The sequence below is a fragment of the Atractosteus spatula genome, chromosome 4, assembly GCF_055471065.1.
Source record: "Atractosteus spatula isolate fAtrSpa1 chromosome 4, fAtrSpa1.hap1, whole genome shotgun sequence".
In the NCBI taxonomy this organism is placed as follows: Eukaryota; Metazoa; Chordata; class Actinopteri; order Semionotiformes; family Lepisosteidae; genus Atractosteus; species Atractosteus spatula.
The window spans coordinates 16,965,440-16,991,013 of NC_142709.1; the positions used below are offsets into that span (position 1 = coordinate 16,965,440).

Here is a 25,574-nt window from a genome sequence, read left to right on the forward strand (position 1 = left end):
GGTGGAAGCCTGGTCAGCCGTGCCAACGGTTGGGAACCTTTTTTATTTTTAATATTTCATGGTTTCAAGTCTTGTCCTTTTGGTCTGTTTCTTATAGTTAAAAGCCGGAAAACCTCTATTGGTGACTTGATCCTTCGCCACACCAACAGCCCGACCCGGGCCCGCCAGGCAGCCCAGATGGCATTTGCCCACGTCCGGGATGGCGGACAGGTCCTGCACAGTGCCCTCTTCAGGGGTTCGGCGGCGAGCTCCGTGGAGCGCCAGACTGAGGCCCTGCGGGTGAAGAATGCCGTCTACTGTGCGGTTGTGTTCTGCGAGTTCCTGAAGGAACTGGCCGCGCTGGCGCAGGAGCATGCAGTAGCCATGCCCTTCCCCCGCAGCCAAGGCACGGAGGAGTGACGCTCTTCCAGCCATCCACACCAGGGGGCAGCAGAGAGGACACCAGGGGGCAGGGGCTGTTCCAACTGACCTTTTCAGCTGATAGCCTGTCCGCACTACAGGATTTGGTTCGTCTGGAAAACAGTGGGGAGGTCAACATTCAATTCAGAAATGAGCTGCATGGGGTCATTTGCCATTTGGCGTTGGCGTCAGTTTGCTGCATTAGTTTAAATGAGAAGAGCGCAAAGGTCTTGGTTTGTTTAGGCATACACACAGATGCTGCAGGATGTTCACATTTCCTGGTAGCTTTGGCAGTAGATGCAAGAATACCCAGGGAATTGGTATGGAGAATGGAAGAAAGAAAGTAACCAGACATCAAGTTTTTTTCAATGTACTTGTTCTGTTACTGTGGATGTGGCAAAGTCTTAATGAGCACTCTTCCTCTTTCTCCCTGGAGTTTCCTAGGCAAACTGAAAGAATGACCAAAGCAGAAATGTTATCAATTTTATTAGAAGCTACTATCATGAGAGGACAATCAGTTGGATACACGTCAGGGTTGTATTCAGTCTTGTGGTGCATTCTGCACGTGAATAAAAAAGAACAGACATGATATTGATACAAAACATTTAAATAGACATGCAGGTCAAGATGATTCTTATTTAAATATGCAAATGCAAAGCCAATAGACTATAAATAACCAAGGGCAAAAAAGTTGTCTGTAAAACTTTTTGTAAAAAATAATGCATCTGGAATTGGAGTTGTAAATAATATCTAAACAGTTGTCCACACAAGCAATAGCTTCATAAAGATTTGTGAAACCTGCATTAATTTAATGCATTAATTTTTGGCAATGCATTAAACATGCAGCCATTTATAGAGTTAAAGTCTTTGCATAACCCACATCATCCAGATGAGTCCCTTCTCAATGTGTACATAGTACACCTTTCGGCCTAGTATTGTCACTACCTATGGCACCCTGCCTCCCTCCAGAGTTTCTCTAATTGAGCTATTTGGTTTGAAATACATATTTCCTCATTTGTAAGGAAACTTCACACAAGCTTCACTAAATTCTTCTATAATATATGCACTAATACATCACTGTCTGGATCCTGACTGATAAACAGGAACAATAGAATATTCAATATTTCTTATAGTGTATATCAAGTAGGCACGTCTATGTTTTAGAACTGTATAAATACAATACATGTGATAACTTATTCTAGCCACGCTCTACCTGGCGATGTGTTGGGATATTTATTACAAAGATTGAGGAAGATTCCAAAACACACAGTATTGTATTTTCCAGATAGGCAGAGTAAAAAAAAAAGTTCAATATTGCATTAAGAGATAAATGTATATCATTCTTGCAGTTACTGCCACCTAATGTTTATCAAGGTGCTTTTTCAAGACAATGAAGACAGCTGGTCTAGTACTCATCCAAAAAAATGAACCAAGATACCTTTGCGTTGCAAACACAGGTAAAGAAAGGCAGTTCATTTCTGCCCTTGGTACAGTAGTATGTAACAGTATCTGTAGAAGCAAATAAGTCACACGTGTGAATGGTCTATGAGCTGTGGGAGCAGTTGAATAATGCTGACTGGCACTACTTTGATACCTTCCTCTGAAAACCTCTACTAGAAGTAGTACAACCTTTACCGTTTTAAAAACAATTCCATCAGTGATGGCCCCATTATAAAATTCTCCACAGACCGTGAACACATGCCTCGCATTTGATCAAAATATAACCACGCATATGAGCTGTACGTCCATATTCATGTTTATATATGTTTTTATATATGTGTGTATGTGCACACAGGTTGGGCGGGACATACAGGAATGCCTTGCCAACTGCAGGATTACCAACCCACAAAAGCAATGTGTCCACTTGTGACACACATGGCCTTCTCATTTCAAATCAACCTTTATTATCCTACACATCACACCCATTGACCTTTCCAGTATGAGCACTTTCATGCTGTGACTGTTATACTGAGGGAACACTGTTCAGTCTCTCCACACTGAGTCCTTGTGCGGTGTCCAAAGAGATTAGAAGAGACTGACCCGCTGCTCATAGAGAAACCTTGAGCGCGGAGGCCCATGGGAGTTAGACTCCCCTATTTGCATATTGCAAAGTGTTGGTGACCTGTATGTTGGTGACACTAGCTTTGCGAAAATGGAGACTTCTGGATTGAAGACTAGATCCTGTCAGAAGTGCCAATAGGTAGCCTTGTGATTTGTGAGAAGGCGTTGAAAATCTGCATCCAGCATTTGGAGAGTTCTGGAGAGAGAAGGGGTTCGTACCCCTAAAGACTGGATGGAAAAATTCAAGAAGCTGCTGAGCCTCAGCAGATCACGAGGCTGCTGTCAGTTGAAGTGAAGAGTCCAAAGGTGGAGCATGTCAGTGAAACTAATGAAACTGGACTGTTTTCTAGGCCCATGTTTAACAGGCCATTCATTTTGAAGCTGAGAAGTCTGTTCCAGGATTCAGGATCAGCTATCCTACTTGGTGGTGATGCTGCATACCAAACCCATGTTCGCAACTGTGGATTCTCCAGCCCTGTTTCTCCCCTGGGTTTTTAAGAACAGAACCATAGCTGGTGGTAATAGTCTTGCTCGTAGGGGAAAGAGCCCTGTCCTTGCTTCTTCTGGATCTGCACACAGCTCTACCAGAACACAAGTGTGTATGTTATCCTGTATTTAGCTGGCAGTGAAAGTACGACCTTAAGTCACCTTAATTGACTGACCAAAACAAACTACAGAAATAGTTAAAACAGTCGACATTGAGAATTCAATCTGCAGTAATCGAAACAAAAGCATTTTGTTGTAAAATCTGAAATATGCTTAATGAAGGGTGTCAGAACCCAGATGTTCCTTGGCTTCAGACCTCGGGTGATGGTGACGAGAATGGGCAGCAGAAGAGGCAGGGCAGAAAAGAGCAGAACTGGCCAATAGATAGTGTATATCTGTGTATGGTATATATGGATATATGTACTGTAGCTTTTAATGTGGAAAAGATAGCAGAACATCAATAACATCTTACTGTGTAATAAACACTGTTTTCTCCACAAGTTATCATCCATAAAGAGTCCTGCAGCTTTCTCGGCACTGTAGGAACTAAATTCTTCCAGTTAGCACTATTTAAATTAAATCATATCCAGTGTGTTGTGGAGGCTGGGGCATGGGATCAGTTGTGGGGTGGGATAGGAAAGGAAGGGCATGAATACAGAGGTGACAGCTCAAGGAGGCTAAAGGGTTCGCCCCATTCTGGGAGCAGGGAATAGAACCAGCCATCTCAAGAGAGTCACTTCTCTGCATTACCTCCACGTCTGTCACTGAAACACCTGAAGTGACACTGAGAAGGAAGGCAGTGTTTATCAGAATACATTTATCAGAGTGGAGCCTACTGGTTCACTGCCCAGTCCTGCAGGAATCGTTTTCAAATATAAAAGCACTACCGAAACATATCAGTGGCATAGGACTGATTCCAAGCAAGAGCCACACAGTCTTCCTGATCACAAATCATTAAATACTGCTCAAATCAACTGGACACCAGCCCATTTCTGTCTGTCTTCTCCCATGTTTCCAGATATAAGTGTGTTCATGTGTCTGGTCAGGAAAGGTTTCAGGAGAATCGTTCTGTACCATTATAAAAACACAAATGGGTGCTTTTTCTGTATCTTTGTGTACCTTTGGTATTTCAAGTTTGATTTTTTATTTAAACCTTAACTGCCTTCTTGTTCTTCTTTTTGACAGTTGTCAAAATTGTTGTCAAGATTGGTTTCTGTTTCTCTTGCTGTCTTTTACAAGACCGTCCAACATACTATTTTCAGACTGTTTCCCCCATCTTCTGCTTTTGTAAACCTGATTCATCTCTAGCACAGTAGGGAAGGAAATGTTTTAGTTTCCAGGGCAACTTATCAGACTCCTCTTGCACAGCAGGTGATCTGTTTCTGGTTTTGTGTGCTGCACTGCTCTCTCACTACTACTGATGAAGCACAGAAAAACTGTGAAATTACTAATGTGTAGTGTGTTGGTCTGTACAAATCTACACAAATTAATGTAATAAACTTGAAATATCCAGCTTCTAGTCTGTATGTATATAGCACATTATGTATACAACTATACAGTTCATAAAACCTGAAACAAACCCATCTGCTGTGCAGATGTTCCCTGTTTTTTATACTAGTCAGTGTTACTAAGGGAATAATCACCTTTTGCCTGTTTTTAAGCCACTGTAGCCGACACTACCCTCATCACATAGGTGATGCATATTCATCTTGGGAATTCTCCTCAGTTGCTGTTTATTATCTACTCTGAATAGTGAAATGTGATCTTGCAAACCAAAGTGCCACGTTTGTGAAGTTGAAATGGCAGGTTTTACACCTGTGTCGGCCATTTGCCAAAACCAGCAGAAACTGTTAGTTGTGCTGTGGGTCTGACTTGTCTGCATGTCGACGCCTGTTGTATGTGGAAATTAGTTCTTGTGCATAGGCTTGTGCCAGGCTCTCATGTGGGTGAGATAAGTAATGGGTCAGGCACTTGAGAGAAACGGTTTTTGTCCATATTGTATTGTGCACTACACTGGCACATCCTCTGGCTCACAAGTACACAGTGCAGCACATAATATAATTAATGATTGCTTCAAATGTCCTTGGTTTTGAATCGCCAATGTCTTTTGTAACCTGCCACAGTGTGAACGCGTTGGGTGGTGCAGCTCTTCGAGTTCTGCTTTCCCACAGTTAAAACAACTACAAGAGGGCTCTGTCTCATGTCCAAAAATCAGCCCTGGCAGCTTGACTTCTCTTTTCCTCACCCACGTAGACCATCATTATACTCCTGACATTTCAGTCAATATGGGTTAACAGAGAAAAAAAAATCAGTCAATTTTTTCATTGCAGTGTTTCGATTAGAGGTCTTTTCTTTCTTTTAATGTTTTAAGGATTCCTGTTTTTATGCTGCAGAAGGTATAAGAGATAGCTAATGCTTTTATGTTTCAGTGTTTAAACGTTTTGAATTAGTATCTTTTACTTTAATGTGCCAGCTCAATGCAAGCGATTAAACATCCAGAGTTGCACTTGTTTAGGGCAAGTCACAAAAGCAGTTTGAGACTCTCAGTCCGTCCCAAGCTTCCACAGATAACATCCTTGAAATCTGCATCTGCCAGCTCCACAGAGCTCTTGGAGCTCTGTATTTACCTCTTTCTTTCTGTACTGAACTGTATGTAATGCATTTAGATCCATACAGTATGTGTTATATGAAATTATTATAACTTATTCCAGAAGAGATTAGTAGTTTTCAGCACTTACTATACATGATTTCCAATCCAGTGCTGCCAATGCTGTTCACAATTTGTTAGCATTTCATTTACCTTCTAAAATTCCCTGCTCGTTGTAATGTATATTTGGTAAAGTGCTTGATAAGTCTGGTCGTAGAAGATCTTACAGGGCTTCTTCCCATTATAATTACTGTGTTGCTTTGATTTCATCAATGGTGTCTTTGGTTAGCTCTCCTCAATCAGTTCTAGAAATAAGGATAAGGAATATGTCATGTGTGAGGCTGCACATAACAGCTGTTGTAGCATTTGGCTTGGAGTTCTTATGGAAAAGGTTAAGAATGACACAGACATGATTAGCTCTTCAACCTGAGGAATTGCTTACAATGCTTTGTTAATTAACACATTGTGTGAAAAAAACTAGTAAATCAGACAAAATGCTAATGAGCTACTGTTTCTTATTCCTAATCAGAATCAAAACTGTTAGAGTAATATAAAGCTTTTTTAATCAAATGATTTAATAGATTACATTAATTCTCTCTATTTTGTGCAATTTTTCCCCAAAGTTAAACAGCATCAAATGGTCTTATACTATTTCATTAATCTACTCAAGATACGTAAGTGTTAATAGAGGCCATCTAGATTAAAAGTTAAACTCAATGTCCTCTTTCGTAAACCATTCTCGGGCAATAGCTTTCAAAGATTGCTTTCTTTTTTTTTAAACATGTTAAAGCTTGTTCATGCGGAGAAAGGATTTTGCCCCAGAGTTTTTTTCTGCTTCACTTTGTTATTCCTTACTCTGTTTTTGGAATGGTACATTTAACAGGCTGGGTACCCAGAGGACGTTGCTTGGCATCCTTTATTACTATAGCTTGTAGTGTTTTTCCCAGGGAAGTGTAGTTTAGCATCTCAGGGTAAAGACAGATTGATACGAACTAGACTTGAATGAGGCCAAAGCAACCAAAAGTAAGCGACGGCCATGCTCTCGAGAAGATGTTGATGAATCAGTGGGCGAGAGGGAGACATCAGAGACGCGTGTCTGCCTGTTTTCCTCTCGTGGGCAGGAAGGGAAAGATGCTGCTGGTGCCGCATGGATAGAGAAATGGGTTTGCCAGTGCAGATGATCTGATTAAAGTTTGAGTCATGGGTTCGCTTGTTTCCCTTGTCACCCACTGCTTGTGATAAAGTGCTTGTTATTATGTGCTTGCAGGTGCAATATTTTATTTGAGAGATTTCGTTTTAAAGTTTTAAAGCCCAGCAGCAGTACGTGGCTCTGGCTGTAATATAGCCCGCAGAATAAGGAAGAAACAAACATTTTCACACTGATTTTACATGAAGCCGTGGACCATGCTGTTTTCTGGAGATTACACGTTCACTCCTTTAGTTAGCATGTGCAGTAGACTGTGGGGGTGGGTGCAGTTAACCAGACACTCAGTACAGTAAAATGTTGCGAACAGTTATAATGCAGAGGATTGAAAGTACAGGCGATTGTACTGGGGAGTTTAGAGAAAGGTGCTCATGAATCAACCTGATGGATGCACGGAACAATTACCGTACTGAGATTTCTCCTTCACGCTTATTAGTATATCCTGGTAAAATGGGCTTTGTGACGGGAACACTTTGTTTGCTCCACCAAACCCCCGTGTGACCCTAGCTGCCCACAACTCATATGTATGGATCTGCCCAGAGAAGGCAAGAACATTTCTGTTGGTTCTGTAAATATATATATATTAAAAATGATTCTAGAAATGAATCAATTTCTTTGCTGACTTTAAATGTGTGCAATCAGTGTTTTTTTTTATGGCTATTTACAGTAAATATTATTTTCACGGATCTCTCATTGAGCTTCACTCAGGGTCTCATTGTCTATCCGGCTTCTCGCAGACGGCTGTGCTGTAACCAGCCGGGCATGATCTGGCAGTGAACGCTGTCCAGCACTCCACTTCTGTTCTGTTTTGTGCAGGCGTCCGTGATCAGCTACAGAAAACCCTCAATTTCTGGAAGCGTTGCATTTTTAAAAAATACCCTTCTTACATTAAATCCCCGTTGTATATTAACTGGATATGTTTCTGCGGGACAAAATCTCTATCATTGTAAATGGTAGGGATGCCTGTACAGAACAATATCATAGCCCTGTGATGTACTATATACACATAATATGCAATGTATACTGCATTTCTTTATGGAACAAGTAATAGATTTACTTCATGCTGAAAAGAGAAGAGAGAAAACACAATGTTTCGGCTGTGAAGCCTTCTTCAGGTGTGAGGCTCACACCTGAAGAAGGCTTCACAGCCGAAATGATAAAAGCATGGAGTAAACCTACAGTATTACTTGTTCCTTTGCAGACTACGCATGCTGACGCAGCTACCCACCTGAACTACATTTCTTTATTGCTGTTGTAAGACCTAAACTATTGCAATGTCATTTAGCTTTTCACCTCTTATCAAACTGTACACACCAGACATCTTGGGGCTCAAGCACTGAAAAGAGATTCTTACCACAGATTTTTCTTTTATCATAGTCCTCTGTCATTTGTTTGCTTTTGACCACATCTAAAGTCTTGATGCCTCTCCGGTGCAAAACTGTTTAGCATCCAACCGTATTGCCTCTTCCATGTTTTGTGTATTTAGAAGAACTATTTATACATCTACTGCGGTGGTTAGAATTTATACCAATACGTTAACGTCGGCTGCTCATGATTATAAAATTCTGGACATGCAGATCAATAGACGGTTCTGGATTTATTTTGTTTACATTTAATAAGTCATTGTGCATGTCTTGCATTGCTACACTTATATATATATAAATAAATGCATGGAGTGAAGTTAAAGATTAAAAAAAGGTTAAAGTTTTTTTTAATAAAGTTAAACATATCATGCATTTTTGTATTGTATATATTTTAAAATATACAGTACATGTGGGTTTTTGAATAAGCAGGTTTCTGTCATGACAAATTTTACTTTAAATTTTTAAATTTGACTCAGTTTTTGTATTTTGAAAATCAGCAACTTGTGTTTCTGTAAATGAAGGGATTACTGTCATTTTATTGTCCTCTGTGGCCCCAGATCAGGAGACAGGGGTGTCTTTGTAATCGTTCTGATTTGCTCTCTGACATCACAAGAAAAGGAAGATGACGACAATCAAATTTCCTAAATGAAATTGTTTTTTCTTTGGAACAGTGCTGTTAGCTTTCAGCGGGTGAAATTCAAATTGTAAATTGTTCAGCACTCAGACTGGGTTTGGCTGACCGCTTTTGATTTTAAGGATTGGTATTTTGTTCAGGTATATAATGCACATCTGAAATAGAAATGTCTGAAAGTTGTAAAGTGAGTTCAGATTGAAATGTGGTAGAAAACAGCTCGAACCTGGGATGTGAAAAGAGCACTAGGTGTGGCGATCAATTCCAGTAACATCTTCAAACCAAAGCCTCTGGTCCAAATTAAGTTACACCCACGACTGAAACAAGGTTACTGTATCAGAAAAGACTTGCAAACAGAACAAATAGATTAAAGATAGATTGAGATGGCAGAACACTGCAATGGCTTCACTGGTTGACATACCAGAAAACCAGTCTACGCTTTCTGGATTTTTTCCCCTTACCAGACCTGGAAGTAAGCTCAGTAATACCACAAGATGTTTCAAGAGCACCTTCCAGTTACTGTTAAAATCCAGGAAGTCCTATTGAAGTCTCATTGACCAGTTGAGTTCTAGAAGCACGCGAAACAGGCGCTGGGCAGAACAAATGGAGTACTAGCATTAAGGATGCTTTGATGAAAGAAGGTTCTGAAAAACCTATTACAGAGGCGTCCAGTCTTGGTTCGGGAGAGTGCTATAGGTGTGTCTGAGCTGAGGGAATGGGCATCCCTGGTTGTTTAGTCTTGATTTTCCCAGTGTAATGCCCAGTGACTCTTGTCATTAAAGCCAGGAGGTGGGTGATGCTTTCGGTGAGAACCGAAATTGAACATATTTATCTCCTTATACTTAGTTTCGTGTCTCCATACCATTACAGCTATCAATGGGAGTACATAATACCCCTGTAGTATCACTTTGTTTTGCAAATTGGATATGCTGTAGAAAGAGAGAACATCCAATCAGAATAATGTTAATCTTTGTCTGCATATTTCCCTGTTCGGCACCTTCCAGCCTCTCGAAGGGTTTTATTGTCTGTCCTGAGCTGCAGTGGGGCACAAACATAAAACCAGAGAGGACAACACTGCAACACTGCTTCTTGTGTTCAGACAAGATTCACTGTGGGATCAGACTGCTGCGTCATTCTGAATTGTGATCATAACTGTTAAGACTTGCATTGTTGGGAAGGAGAGCTGGGCTTGTTGGTTTGATTTGCACATTTTTTTTTTTTAGTCGCAGTTTTTTTCTTAAAATTGCTGGTCGGGGTCTTTCTCCTGGAATCTATGCAACTGGGTGTCTTGATCATGTATCTGCTCATGCTGACATTTCACGGTGCGTTTTGTGTAACCTGTAAATAATGTATACAAATGAAAAGAAAAACAAGAAAAAATGAATGTTGCTAGAAGTATTTTTATATTTAAAATTTTAAACAATTCTGATGTGAAAAGCTGTAAGAAACAAAGGGAATGTTTTTATTAATTTATAAATGTTTGACTTAGCAATAATTCTGTGTGTGGGTCTCTATCGCTGCTCCCAGCTTTGAAAGTGTTTGGTGGGTTTTTTTTGTTCTGTTGTGGCCCCCAGAATTTCCTCTCATTTCCTCTACCATTCTGTCAGCGTGACACTGGGAACAGTGAGGCTGGCCTGACATGTGTCAATTAAAGCTAATTAAAAACTGTTATCTCCCCCAGAATCACCTGCAGTGGACTTTCACCTGGTTCTTTATTAATACCTGTAATAAGAAAAACTCACCTTAGTTGAAAAAACGTTATAAGGGGTAAATTTTAATACCCGTTTCAGCTTGTGTTATCATAATTAAAATCTGGCTCTGTGTTTAAGGTAAAGTGGGTTTGATTGCAAGTTTTCTTTTTTCATATCCCAACTGTTTTTAAAAATACCTGAAATATCTGGATACTTTTTAAAGCTTTTGATTTCCAATCAAGCTCATTCTGTATAATGAACTAATGTAAATGCCATCTAAAGTACTGCTCCATTCTCTTCATCGTATTTGGAATAGTGCACCCCAGACAGTGGAAGCCTCAGAGCATGTCTTTCCAGACTTCATTCTGGGGGCTCTGGGCTGACTGTAGGGTGTTGTGACCTTCAGAGCAGTAGTGACTATGACCAGTCTTGTTGGTCATCATACCTTTACACATTAACACCAAACTCTTTCCAGAAATGATCAGCTATTCCGTTCAGGACAGCTGCATTCTGACCGCTTCTGTCAGCATCAAACGGTTTGGAAAGATCCCATTTAGCCTTCCCAGAATGGCTTGCTTATTTATTCCATTTATTCCATGAGGAAGCAATTTGGAGGAATTGATCTCTTGTATGGGGAATGTCAGCAGATTGCCAGGTTCAGAAGTGATGTCGGAGCATCTGATCACAGCCACAGTGGTATAAGTATTACAACATGACTTGATAAAAACAGTTAGCTATTTACCATTTATAGGATTATTTATACGAGGGCATGCCTTAATGGCTGCTATCGTCAGAGAGACCCTGATTATTGACATACTGTATGAGAATCTGCCCTGCCACGAAATCCTTGAACATTTCCTTCCCCTCATCCCATGAACAACACCTGCTGACTCTCAGGACAGATGTCAGGTTTGTCGTATAGCATATGTCAGTGTGTGCCGTGTCTGGTCTGTCATCATTTTTGCTCGCTCTGCTTGCTCTGATTTCTGCTCTAGAATGCCCCACAGTCCCCCTCTGAGCTCCTTACAGTCTTGCTTGACAATGGATTTTGGAAATAAAGTCTGCACAATCTCAGTGATTTGTGTTCAGTGTAGCATTAAAATGAGAGCCAAGTACCATTCCATGTTGAAACAACACTGTTACATTGTCATCTGCAATCTGTATGCCATTCACCTAGGAGCTTCATAGATAGAACAGGTTGCAGGTTCTCTCTGTATACATTTGGACTGTCATAGGTGGCCTGTTGTACTAATGCATCACCAGCAGAGGGAGGATTGGCTCATTGCTGTTGCTAAGATACAGTACAGTATATACAGAGTGCTTCTCATATTTGGAAATAGCATGCAATGCCAATAATTGGCAATAATATTGTCCATTCTGATTTACTGTAATCTGTCTTTGTAATCTTCAACAAACAACTGCTCATCTATAATATACTGAAGACTTTGACTAGGAAGTTGTGAAAGTGTGAGGCAGCCCACTGTGTTTTTTTTTTGCTATGACACCTGCACAGCTGAGGGGGGGTGTCTGTTGTCTGGTAAATTTGCTGATTCCACTAACATATATGGAATTGGGGCTTAAATAAAACTTTTGCACAAGGTAATATAATAATCATCCCCCATCATCTCAAATGCCTTTGTTCACAAGGCTTCTGAGAATTCACTCTGTTAAGAACAATGGCTAAGACTCCTGAAGTGGGGAAAAGGAATATTGGAGCCTGTCCTTCCTCATGTTTTGGAGAACACAAATGGGGATGCAAATGTGTTTCTACTCTAGAAAGATATGAAAAGGGTTATTCATCAAGCTAGAATAATGTTATATTCATGGTCATTTTTCAAAAGGAAAAACCAAATGTACACATTTACAGTACATACTGTACCACCCATGAAGCACTGCATACAGTAAAATGACTCTTTAAGTAAGACTAATTTCAACACAAGCTCCATGAATGTTTGGATGCTCAATACAGACAATCATCCCTGATAATTGTGTTCCAAACACCACATTTTTCTTATTCCAGGAACATCACCTTGGAAAACCTATTTTATGAGAAAGTTTTTCCTTCCCTGAATGCTTTTTTTCAACTCTCACTATGTCAGTGTATGTAATAACCCAGCGACACTGGAGGACAGATCCCCATGGCTTAAATACGGACCCAGCAGCTGCATCGGGTTGTTTGGGTATCTGGTTCCCACACCTCTGAAGGTAAGCAATTCCAAAACCCTTAAAATGACTCCTGCTGCAAAAAGAGATACACAACCGAACAGTCCCCACTGGGCACTGGTTTATTAGTCGTTTCGTCACTGTGCAGGTGTGCACTCGACAAGAGGCAGCCTTGGCGAGACCAGCTGGGAGCCCGTTGTGGCTGCCCAGTTCAGCCCACGTCCTCATCAGAGTCGCCCGACACGGACAGGAGCGGCTTGGAAGCAGAGCGCAGCTCCTCCATGTCCCGCTGATCCTTGCCGGTGCCCTCAGGGTGCCAGGAGAATGAAAGGCGGCCTGTGCAGGTTCACACATAGCGAAAGAGAAAGAATTCAATAGACAGGTGACTTTTCTACTGAGTCACCTGCACCCTCAGGGTCCTGTACAGCATTTTTGTTTCATCAGTGTGTTAATTCCTCCAAAATGCTCCCTAAAAATTCCAACCCCACAACCAATCTAGAAGTGACTCAGTAGTAACTGGGCCAGAGGGCACTGTGATGTGACAGCAGAATTTGTTAACTTCTGTCGCCACAGAAAAAAGAATCTAGAAGTACTATAGAAAAAAAGGCTCAGCCCTGGTCTGCCAAAGAACCATTAGAAGGTGTATTTGCGAATTAGTTTGAAATAAGCATAAGATGAAACCTGAAGCCATGCCATAAAAAAACACAACAAAAGGAAAAATGTTTTAAATGTTTTTTAAATGTTTATGACTGCATATCTTTCTTTGGCTGAAGCAAACTGGCGTAACCCTGCAAGGTCTTCTCTCCTGTGCTTCATCAATAGCCGTCAGCTACAGGAGTGTGGAGCACAGTTGCCCAGGTCACACTGGGCAGGCTCAAATAGACCGGTTCGGCATCGGCTTGAATCTGGTGCACCCGTGGAAAAGAGATGCTACTGCAGAGCTCAAAGAGGTTTCGCAGCCCCCACATTGTAACTGCAGTTGTTTGACAGCTTGGAGATATTGATTTACAATCTAACTAACCTTGCCCCGGAATATAGTTCTCTGCGCTGTATTAGGAGCATTTGTCAGTTGAATCCGTTGTGTGTGGTGTTCTAATTGAAGGTTAATTAAGATAAAATTCATTAATAACAAGTGGTGCTTCTTTAGAAGAAAATCTGAAAGCTGCTGATGTATTAAAAAGGTGAGAATGAACTGAAAAATAAAAAAGAATATGTTCATATGGCTTCTAAAGTAAACATGAAGTTAAAATGAACACTGCTTTTTCAGTGTTGTAATAACTTCATTGAAGCAAATCAGATTTCTTCTGTGCAGTATGCTCTATGTTAGGCCAGTTTTTTATTAGTTCTGATGCCCATGATGTGTCAGGAGAGTGAGTACACAACAGGCTGTGGTGAAACAGAAAAGTAAAGAGCAGTAAGTATAATAAAAGCATTATTGATTACAGCACAGACAGGTTAAATTTTACAAGCAATGAGAAACCAGGGGGAAGCAAGGTAATAAAAGCAAAGGAACTTCTAAACTATGACATTTTTTAAGTGTACAAGCTCTCAGTGGCAACAGTTTTGGACATAAAGCTTTTAACACCTCATAACCATTACATCTCCATGGTGGGCGTGTGATTTATGCGAACGTTTGTGATTTTTAATGTCTGTGGACTTACAGTCGCTTACAATCTGCGAGAGTCTGGCTTTCAGGCTGGGGGACTGCACAGGCAGGTCGGAGTGGAGAAAGGCGTATTCCGAGCAGAAGGTTTTTACCCACTGTGCCTTAGCGTGTGGGAGGCCGTTTTCCGGTAGCGTGTGGGCCTCCAGGAACCCTGAGCTGGACAGAGGAAACCTCAGGCAGGAGAAGGCCAGGGGGGTGTCCTCCTTAAACTGCAGCTCCGCTTGTTCCCAGTCCCTCCGAACCCCCAGCCACAGTGACGAACTGCAGTACACCTCACTCACCACATAGAGGCACTGTGCGGACCTCCACCACCGCAGGTCAGTCCGGAGAGGGATAGTGCGAGGGGACAAGAGGACCAGGCCTGACCGCCATTCCATATTGGGTATAGTCACCTGCACGTGGCCGATGCCCTTTACCACCTCCTCCCAGTGGAAGTTGGTGCTGACGGGGACTGTGTGCTGTATCTCCATCTTCACCAGGCTCTGGTGCTGCTCCTGCAGCAGCTCTTCCAGGGGCCCAACTGGGAACAGCCGGCGGGTCCTCCTCAGGGAGCCAGCAGCCCGGTGGTAGCGCTCGACGATGGCACAGAAGGGCTGGTAGAGCTTGGCATCCTGGAGAGAGGGCACTGGCGCCATCTGGGGGCCATATAGTGCGGCAATGACCTGGAGGTAATACCAGAAAGCAGCCAGTGACCTGGAAGTAATATCGGGTATAGCAGGCAGTGACCCAGAAATTACACTGGAGAGAGCAGCTAGATCCATAGTCCTGAACTGTGGCTGCACGACTTGGTTCAGTTTTGGCTTCATGACTGAAAAAAACCCCAAGTAAACTGACAAAGGGTGGACTTTGTGCTGAATCCTGGCTCTGTGTTGTCTCATTGTGCCATAGCAGGGGCACTTAAGACTGTCAGTGTGATAAGACAGCTTACAAATGATGGAGGCCATGTGGCCCATTCAGTTTGTGTTGCTGTGCTAGGTTTGCTTTTTGGTGTTTATACTGTACTTCTGTTACAGGACAAATATAATTCCCTAGAGCAACAAACAGCACAGGGTCTTTGTCAGGTCCACTACTGTGTAACTAGGAATGTTTAGATAATTCCAAACTCTTATCTTGACTCTTCCTTTAATCGTAAAAATTCAGACTGCATTAATATATTTGTTGTACATATAGTTCCTCATTGTTTAAAATAGCATAATTCACAATAGATGAAAACAAGTGTGAACTAATAAGACTGTATTGTAGAATCACTTTATAATAGGAGATCAGTCAGTACAGACTGCACGGCATGACAGTCAGCTCTTCCACCAAGGCGTCCTGCAAACATTTGTAAGGCAGCCGTGTGGTACTCACCTCACATCAGTACAGAGCTCTACCCACTGTTTTGATTGGTTGTTTTGGTTCAAGAAGACCTGTTTATTTTTTATAATTGCATAGCAAGAAGCTGATCTGCAACTTAGCACCGTGTTTGTTTGTTTTTGTGTCATTCTGATGATATTCTAGGCATAATAATGGCCTCTGAATGACATCCATCTTTCTGAAGTTATCCATGATAACCTTACCTTTTCCTTTACACACTCCCAAGCATCATCCGCTTCTTTAATATCTAGTTGTGAGACCCTTAAGCCGGCCATTGTATGGAAACAGATGAAGACAGGCTACAGCTAGGCAGGGGGAGAGTTTAGATGTCTTGTCAAAGCAAATTGTTCTGTTTCCATAGCTACATGAGAATGTAGGCAATAAGTTGTTGTGATCATTGTGTGTGTGGCATGACAACACAATGATGCCATAAAGGTTCAGCTATCAGACATTTCCCAGTGTCAAATATCCCTGTCCATACCCAAATACAACTGGGTAATTGCCATTATTATTGTTTTCTTCAATGTAGCCAATGCCCTTATCTAAGGTGAGTCTACATTAGAAACCCAATTAATAGAACTGTCAAAAGTTTCACATAGTTAAGATATTGTGAAAATGTTTATAACATTACGTACACCAACCAATACTGTCATTTTAAGCAAGGGATTCATTTGTTTTATTGTCAGCCATTGCCAACCCAGGACCATTTCATTTAATCTGAACTATGTTTTGAATCCCTCCACCAAGTTATGACTCTTATTCCCAATTTCTCTGTGTTAGATTGAAAAAAGTTTCAAAGACCTCTGTGCCCTTTCAGGCCAATGTGCAGGCTTGTGTCTCGTGAGTGAGAGAGCAGAAGACAGGGGTGCTGTGAAGGTGTGCGCTAGGTACCTGTCAGCCAGCAGGGGGGGCTGACACTGGCTTGGTTGCCCATGACAACCGTGCGAGTGCTAACAAACGAGCGTGAGCCCTGAGTGTGTGACAGTTCAGCACGGAGCTCAGCAGCATGCAGCAGCTCCAGTGACAGCAGGGGAGAGTACAGGCTCAAGATACCTGCGCACAGGTAAGATCATTTACTAAAAGCAGACAAGAAACGCTTGAACAAATAATAGTATATCAACATTCCTTCCATATACATTGATAATATAATCAATCATTTATGAATAATTAGAAAATGATAACATTTTCCATGTGGGTCACATTGTAGAATTTTGTGACGGATATGATCCTGTTTTGAAACAGATTCACGCTGGTGCCATATAAAATTAAAGCAGCCTTTTAGTTTAATTTTGCAACTTAGAATTAGCCCTGCACATTTTCTACAGCTAGCCTTTCTTTAAAATTCATTCAGAATATGTCCTTCTTTTTGTCTGTTGAAATGGACTTTTTACTGTACGTGGGTAGACACTTATCGAGCTTATTGAGAAGAGTTCTGGTCATGTCATGGGGGTCATGCTTATCAGTTTGCTTTAAAAATCATTCAGAGCTGTCCAAGTCCCATTCTGCATGCTCGGTGCTTCATCATCACGGGGACTTGCTCCCCATGAGTGACAGGTAATGAGATGCAGACCTGGTGGACTCACAGTGACAAAGTAACAGTAGCCTCTCATGAAACATTGAAGAGGGAAATGTGAGAGAGGAGTGGGTGTTAGTGTCTGCTATGTAAGGATTGCTTCACAAAACACCTCCAAGATAACAAGAACCCTTTGGTGAGAATGGTATTTCACCATCATTAGGGCCCATTACATTTAAACAGTATGATTTAAGATATTCTTGTTAATTGTATATTACACATTCCTTCAGATCTTCATTGTTTTTTTAAATATTTGTCTCCATTGTCTTTGTTAAAAGGAGGTGTGAAATGTTTTGTCATTTACTTTTATGAGGTAGATTTTATATATCCACTTTTATATCAGTGTTTGTTTAGTGTCCACAGGTCCAGAAATAGTGAGGTTTTAAGGGCACACAAAAGCAGATTGAAATTGTTACCAACAAATCTGTGCATTTATGTAAAAGTTTTACATAAGACTTTCTCTCCTAATTTTCAAAAGTGTAATAAAAAGTGTCTTCATTGTTCTAGATTTAAATGCATAACAAAAGAAGTATTCAGCTATTCAGATATTTTTTTGTAGATTAATAAAATAAGCTTTTTATTATATTGTTGAAAAGTTCTGTTAACCCTTTTACTTATCAAAATGTTGTTTAAACATTGTTTAAAACAATGATCATCATTCTCTGTTAGCAGTTGCCAATACTCCGAACAGGAAGCATTTCTTTACACAAATGGTTGTAGGTACAGGTTAGAACAATCTTCCCAGCCATGTTGTTGAAGTCAATAATCTGGCTTCATTCAAGAAATTGCTGGATGGGTTCCTCATGTCACGTAAATGTGAGAAATACGAGTACTGAGCTACATGGTCCCAATGGTCTCTAGTTTTCAACCTCTATGTTCTTATGCAGTGTTTTAATGAGAAACAGAACCTCGTAATTATAATTCATTTTAAAATTACGGACACAAAAAGGAACGCACACTTCTTTCCCTCTCTCTGAAGTCTGTCTTTGAAGTTTGAATCCCCTGGTTGATGCTTAAGACCTTTCTGCTGTATATACTGTACACTGTAGTGGTGAAATTATATGTAGAATTCTTTTTGACTGCATACTACAACTACAGTATTTTGCTTGAATATGTTGCTGTAAGTGTTTACTGACACAGCAATCAGAATGCTTTAATTCCGTTTATTCATCTTTTTTAAATAGTGTTGCTCTATATGGCAGGTGGCTTGAAATCATATTGTACCCTACATTGACAGACTGGAACAGCAGCAGGAGCAATTATGAGAATGATTTCCATATATCAGCATTTATTTATGTCATTGATGGGAGTTAAAATCGCAGAGAATCCTTATTGTTAGTTCAGTTTATGGTGAATCGAGCCTTTGTGTTGTGTAGCTTAAAAACATGAAATGTCAAAGGCAAGAGTCAAATCTTCCCATTTGTTTGCCTGTACCTAATTGAGTTGCTCATCCTCAATTATCTAACCGAACAGGCTAGTTAAACCGGATGGCCTCCTCTCCTTTGTAAGCTTTTTGTCCAGCTGTTCTTGAAAGAAGTCCGTGTATCAGCTTCCACAACATTACTGGGCAGTTGGTTCCAGACTCTCACAATCCTCTGTGTAAAAAAGTACCTCTTTGTTCTCTTGTGTTCTCTGGTTGATGCGTCACTACAAATTCTGAAGTTGACTTTGAGGATTTTAATTGCTTGACATGTGATTGACACCATTGTATGATAACAGTTCTCTAACGTTTCTCTCAGATCTGTTTTCTTTACTCTGATTCTTTGAAAAAGAATACAGTAATTGTCTCTAGTGGGTGCTCTGCTGAAGTGTGTGAGAAAGCAACCGTAAGCCATGATTAGCCATGATTCTGCAACTTGATATTCCTTTCTATGTGAGGAATGTGAGGTCCAACTCATTCGGATTCCGTTATTCTGTGATTCATCTAGGTTTAAGTTTTTCAACAGTGCCAAAATCTAACACACAAAGCACAGAGAAGCTTGGTTTCCATAACTTAATGTTTATAACAAAATATTTTAATTAAAACAAAAGAAATGCTTATGCAATTGCTGTCAATTTCACCTCTATTGTTTAATCACCCCATCAGTCACTTGTCTTGTTTCTGTACTGAAGTAAATACATAAGGAAGCTAGCATATTCCGCACAAACAACATGGTTCAAAACTGACTACATCGATCCTTTAATTTTCTGTAGACCATCAGAAATGTCAGCGTTTACAAAAATGTAAGCATTTACCTGTAGTGTATTGACTATAATAAATGCTCTAACTAGTGGTTAAATTCTTCTCATTGAATACTATACTGATGACCCTCTTATTTTCCTGTTCAAAAAGCTTTTAGCTACAGCCAACAGAAGTCAGTTCTGCTGCACTTAGAAGAGACAGGAGCGATATTCCTCTTTCCGTAACCAAAGCAGCTCCAGAAACAGCACTCCCACACTTTGCTCATGAACACATTATCTCCCACTGAGAAAGAGCATAGTTCTGTCTAAGTATCAGCAGCTTTCCAGTGATTGAAGCTATGGCCCTTTAATGTACTGTAGAGCCTGAACTGCAATCTAATGTGCATCAGCAGCTTGTCTACCTCTTCTCCGTGTGTTTTGGAATTGCCGGAATGTAATATAATTTTAATATTATTTAATTGTTAATATAATTTTCCTGTGCTTTACTTTTAAGCTCTCCCAAGTGTCACGAACAATAAAATAATAGAGATAATTGTACTAAAAAAAATAAAAAGGCTTGCTTGAAATAACTGGAAGTTCTGTAACCAAATACCAATACCAAAACAAAACCGGTTGATTACCTCTGGAAAAAGCACTGTCACTTTTCTGTCCATTCTATTTGTTTTCTCAGAATATGCAGTAATACATCCTGGCCAAAAAAAACAAACAGGATGATAAAGCAGTACGGTGGATAGCACTCCCATCCCATAGGTCGGGGGTCCTCGGTTTAATTCTAGACTGGGTGCTTTGTGTGGAATTTGCTTGATTTCTCCTTGGTCTTGTGGTTTTTCCAGGTGCTCTAATTCTTCCCGCTTTCCAAAGACATACAGTACCAGCTAGTTAACGGGCTTTTTTCTCTGGTGCCTGTGGGCGTGCGACCAGTGATAGACTGGTCTCATCCAGGGTGTCAGAACAGGCTGTGAGTGGCCACTGCCCTTACCAAGGTCAAGTGGTGTTCAGAAAATGTCTTGATGATGATAAAGGTATTGCAACATTTGGTTAAATAAATAAGAAAATGGTGTAACAGAGAAACCAGCATTTTTCATTTCCATGTCATATTCACCCAAAACTTGGACTTTACCATTAAACGTATGAGACAGCTTCCTAATCAATATATTTACTGATTTTAAATAGAGATAATCTATACAGAGATGCCAGGAAATGAATTATCATGAGGTGATAAATTCCTCAAGGCAATATAGTAAGGATTATTTTTCAGTGCACTGTAAAGCAATTATGTATTTACTTAGGCAAATAAAGATCCCTGCCCTGTTTTAATGAACCCACATGTCTTAGAATATAATGGCAATAAAACACCTGGCACAGAATTGACAGCAAATGCAAACATTTCCTCACAGGTAAAATATGCCACACTGGGCTAGTCACTGCATTGCATCTCCCAGTCTTCCATTCATACATTTTTCATTCTGATCATTCTGCCACCTTGGGTTACAGGCCCTGTTTTTATCAGGTTCTGCTGGAGGCTGTTATCATTCTCTGTGTTGCTCAATAGCCTTAAGAGGTGTAATCTATTTACATTGTAAAGTATCCTATTTTACTGGCATCACGAAGTTGAGCAAACAAGCTGAACTAGTCTGCTTTTCAGTTTTAAAATATAATCTTTATTTATAAAGTCCTCATGTCAACTGTCTTACTATGTTAAATCTGTTGATACTGTAGCTGCAACATCCAAGGTAATCTAGGAATATTTCTAAAGATTAAAATTTGAAATGAAGACTATTATAGTGTCATATACAGTAGTAACTGCACTTAAATAGGAGGGAAAAAGTATTACATTCATCTTCAATCATCAGATTTCATTTACCTTTATCTTTGCTTCCTTTCTTCTGCTTAATTTGCGTTTATGCCATATTTACAGTAAGTAAGAACGTGAGTAATGTTGTCCAGATGGCTTGCTAAGCTCTTTGAGAGAGGGGAAAAGTTGTAGATCACAGCTTTAGTTTCTTAACTGGAGGACTGGAGGACAGGAAATCTGCAGCAATACTGTACATCAGTGCCTAGTTCATGACTGGAAATACACTTTAAATGATCTTGCAGGGTCAGTGTCTCTCTGTACATCAGATCATGGGAAAAATCGCAAATGGGAGAGAATGGGAGTCATGCTGCCTTTCTAGGCCATTCAGTAGTTAGAAGCCAATTGATCCAGGGACCTCGTTTAGCTGTTTCTTGAAAAAAAAACATGGAGAGGTATCTTGAGTAGCTGTAGAAGAAATGCAGGGAGAAGTATAAAATCCAAAATGCTGTATTGAGCAAAAGCAAGCTGAGATGTAATCCATTCTCATTTTTTTCTCAGGCAGCAAAGAATGACAATTGCCGTAGAGTGGAGCAGTGCTGGTACTCTCTAAAGCGCCAGGAGGAGCAATGCAAACTGATGAGCAAGGGGGGGCCCTTCCCATGTGGGCCCCCCAGGTGCTGTTGGAGCTGGAAAGGAGTCAACAGGCACTTCTGCACCTGAGGGAACAGCAGATTCAGGACATGGAGAATGTGTCCAGGTCTGTTGAATGTGCCCTGCTGGGAGCCCAGAGGGAAGAGCAGCGACTGATAGACAGGGTGGGGCAGGAGCACCGGGACACCCGGCTCCAGCTGGAGCAGCTGCAGAAGGAGAACACAGCTGCGGCACAAGCCATCCAGGCCTCCATCGAGGAGAGGCTGCAGTCTCTGGCTCAGCTCCGTGATCAAATCCAGAGAGGGGGACGGACAAACCTGGAGAAGAATCTCCAGCACAGGATCTCAGAGCTGCTGCTTTGGGAGCCACCCTTCTCGCTGAAAAGGGTCAGCTTTCACCCCCCTCCCCATCAGCTGGTCCTGTTCGGGGAGATCAGGGTCCAGGAGCACAGCCTGCGTCTCCGCACTCCACATGAGGGTCAGAGCAGGGGGCAGGGTGACAGCTGTCACTCCAAAGGGGTGAACCGAAATCAAATACAAGCCTGTGGGGGTGAAAACCGAGTGCAGAGAGTGAATGGAGCGGTGGTAAAAACTGCAGATGAAAAAGTCATAGAATGGTCTCCTAAGACATCTGTGGCGGAGTGTGGGGGTGTACGAGTAGTGAGGAAGATTCGTCTCTCTCCCAGGGTTGCAGAAACAGGTGACGGAATGGGGTCTCAGGAAGCTAAACTCATCAGTGACATAAAAAACGAACAGGAGACAAACAGCGGTATACAAATGCCACAGCTCGCAGAGGTTCCTGCCCTAGACCTGTCCTCTCTGGCAGACTCCCGTATTCATTCACAGAAACCTGAGTTAGAAGTTGATGATGGGGAACGTGACTTGGCAATGAGTTTAGATTCAGAGAGAGACCTCTTTCAGGCTGTTCCTGCTTTCCTGAGTGATGGGGAATCGGAGAATGGGGAAGAGGAGACTGTAATTGAGAAAGGTACAGAAGGTAATCACATCAAAAGCAGCCCCCATTCCAGCAGAGCTCTTGTTCTGTTGTCTAGCCGTTGTCCCTCTGCCCGCCAGGAGGGAGCGCTAGAGTGTGTGGTACATCACCCGGGATCTACTGATCCGGGAACGTATGCAGGACCGCCTAAAGATCAGGTCTTGATGGCTAACCAGCACAGTGCTCAATCCAGCACACAAAAAGAGTTCTCCGCAGCCAGTAAAAGCCATCCAGATCACATAGGCAAGACAAGAAAACATGCGGAAAGCACCTTTTGGAATGAAAATGCAATCACTCAAGGATTCGCTATAAATAGTAAAAGTCTGCCAGCCTCACAGTCGTCAAACAGGGGCTCCAAGCAGAGTCTTGAAGATGAACAAGACCCCAAGACAGGCATTCGAGATTCTGCAATTAGCCGGAGCTGTCTTGATCTCTCTCCCAGATATAGGTCCCCCTCACATGTTAGTTTGTCCCTTGAGGATCCTGCAGTTGGTGCATATGGAGATACAGGAAGGCCTGCTTCACCAGCGGACAGCATTGACTCGTCTTACACTTTCATCGTAAGTTCCCCTAGAGATTACACTATCCCCATTCGCAGCAGTGGTGTAGACTTGCGCCTTTCAAAATCTACATTTGATCTGTCTAGAAGAGGACCTCCCCTCATTGAAGGGTCAGGGAGAGACGAGGTAGGACAGAGACGGGTTAACAGGAAGTGTTTATCAAGCGCTTCTTCATCTCTCAGACGGCTTTCGAATGGGAATGAAACCAAGGACCTCTGTAGCACTGGCTTTAAAAGTAAGAGCACTCACTCTTTCCAGAGTACGAAAAACAGTCCTGGTCGTGTTTCTAGGTCAGTCTCAATGTCAGTTATAGATGTGTCATCTGCTCCCTCTAAACGTGGGAGTGCAGGGCTAAAGTTGAGAGCCTTTCATTCTGCCAGAGAGCAGCAGCAGGGATCAGGAATGGGTGGCAAGGGGGATAAGGTGGAGCAGACTGTGATTAAAGAAGAAGGCAGAGAAGGACAGAAGCAAGGGCGCCTGGTCAGACAGTTTGGAAAGTTTGGCTCTGGGAGGGCAGAACTTAGTCTACCCAGCGGGCTTCATGCCATGCCCCAGGGCCAGCTTTATGTAGTGGATTGTGGGAATGCCAGGGTGCAAGTGACAGATGCACGTGGCAACATACTGCAGCAAGTGTCCACCCAGGGTACTGAGGGCTCTACGGCCCGCCGCCACCACAACTATTTTGACATTGCTGTAAATGGAAAGGGTCTAATCGCACTGAGCTGCGCGGCGGAGCGTGCTCTTCTCATTTTCAATCGACACGGGCGTCGCTTGCAGGCCTTCGGTGGAGGTGGAGATGAGCTAGAGGCCCCAAGGGGGGTTGCTGTCAATCAAAGGGATGAGTTCGTAGTTGCTGACACCCGACGTGGCACCCTGACTGCTTTCCAGCTGGAACCCAAAACAGGCCGGAAGCTGGAGCGCACTGTGGTCCCTGGATTCTGTAAACCATATCTTGTGGCAGCCAGCCTGACCACAGGGTTGGTTGCCGTCTCGGAGAGGGGAAGTGAGACTAGTAGAGCACCCTGTGTTAAAGTCCTGGATCCCAGCTGGAGCACCATCAGGATCCTGGGCATTAATGCTGGTCTGGGACCGGTGCTCTCCTGCCCCTGGGGAGTGTGCATCGACACAGACGGTGATATACTTGTGGCAGACTGGGCCAAGGAGCACAAGGTTTTGCTGTATCCTTCTCAGGGGACAGGAAGATCCATCATCACAGAGGGACTGAGCAGCCCCAGGGGTCTGGCTCTATTGCCAGATGGACATCTAGTGGTGGCAGACAGCATGCACAACTGCATCAAGATCTTTCAGTACAAATAATTATTTTTGCAGGCTTTTTGTTGGCACATCAAATCTGCCAGGATGTTGTTGGCTTTGTTTTACCTCTAACAGGGGTGGAAGATCCCTTTTCAAGAAATCCCTGAAATTAAGGATTCCTAATTTTATCATCAATCAAATTGAAATCTGTAATTATAAATGATAAATGTTACTAACAGAACTATAAATAGATAAACTGTAAGCAGTGCTTCTATCTTGCAGCCTGGTCTTGTCAGATCTCGGAAGCTGGTTAGGTCGGGGAAACCTCTAAAGAAATCTGCGAGTTTTCTAGATAATGTGTAAGTAGCGCTTTTCCTTCTAGATCAGTTACTACCCATGCCTCAGTATGGTGAGGTAGAAGGTGCTTTCCTTTGGATGGGACGTTAACCGAGGTCCTGACTACTTGATCATTAAAGATCCCAGAGTACTTTTAAAATAGTAGGGATACTCACCCCTCCCAGTGTTATGGCTAAGTGCCACTCTGGGATTGTACATAGTGGCTTTCTTTAAAAAAGTCCCCCTTAAATCACTTAGTGAAGCAATTTCTCACTTCTTTATGTGATCTGCTGTGCAGTGGGGATGCTGGTGTAGAATGGCTGTTGGGTGTCATGCAGGTGGGGCTGCACTTCAGTAGTGGATGAAGTGTCTTCTCTCCTATACTGTATATAAAGCACTCTGGGACCCTCTAGGGTTAAAGGAACTGTATGATTGAATGGAATTATTAACTGCTTTTCATTAACCTAGTCTGTACAGTATAATGGTGATGAGGAAATTTTAGCAGTAATACTAATGACATGAACAGCTGAAAGTTGTATTATTAAAAAAACATTTAATTGAAA

General features: G+C 41.9%; 3 protein-coding genes across 6 annotated transcripts in view; 2 read left to right on the forward strand and 1 right to left on the reverse strand.

Annotated features, from left to right (window-relative positions):
• Window positions 1–10,475, forward strand: part of fhip1b (FHF complex subunit HOOK interacting protein 1B) — a 47,227-nt gene extending 36,752 nt beyond the window's left edge. For all 4 annotated transcript variants that reach the window (XM_088913958.1, XM_088913959.1, XM_088913960.1 and 1 more), the window contains one exon: window positions 98–10,475. In XM_088913958.1, the coding sequence (XP_088770084.1) occupies window positions 98–399 (302 nt within the window). In that variant the 3' untranslated portion in view covers window positions 400–10,475. The remainder of the gene's footprint in view (window positions 1–97) is intronic.
• Window positions 10,476–12,857: 2,382 nt separating this feature from the next.
• On the reverse strand, window positions 12,858–15,943 carry LOC148835947 (uncharacterized protein C11orf42-like). The gene is made up of 3 exons (XM_088914898.1): window positions 15,872–15,943; window positions 14,308–14,974; window positions 12,858–12,982 (listed from the first exon to the last, which is right to left on the reverse strand). The coding sequence occupies exons 1-3, from the start codon at window positions 15,941–15,943 to the stop codon at window positions 12,858–12,860; spliced, it is 864 nt and encodes a 287-aa protein (XP_088771024.1).
• A 5,900-nt stretch (window positions 15,944–21,843) lies between these two features.
• LOC148835948 (uncharacterized) lies at window positions 21,844–25,574 on the forward strand. Its single transcript, XM_088914365.1, has one exon. The coding sequence runs from the start codon at window positions 21,844–21,846 to the stop codon at window positions 24,736–24,738; it is 2,895 nt and encodes a 964-aa protein (XP_088770491.1). The 3' UTR covers window positions 24,739–25,574.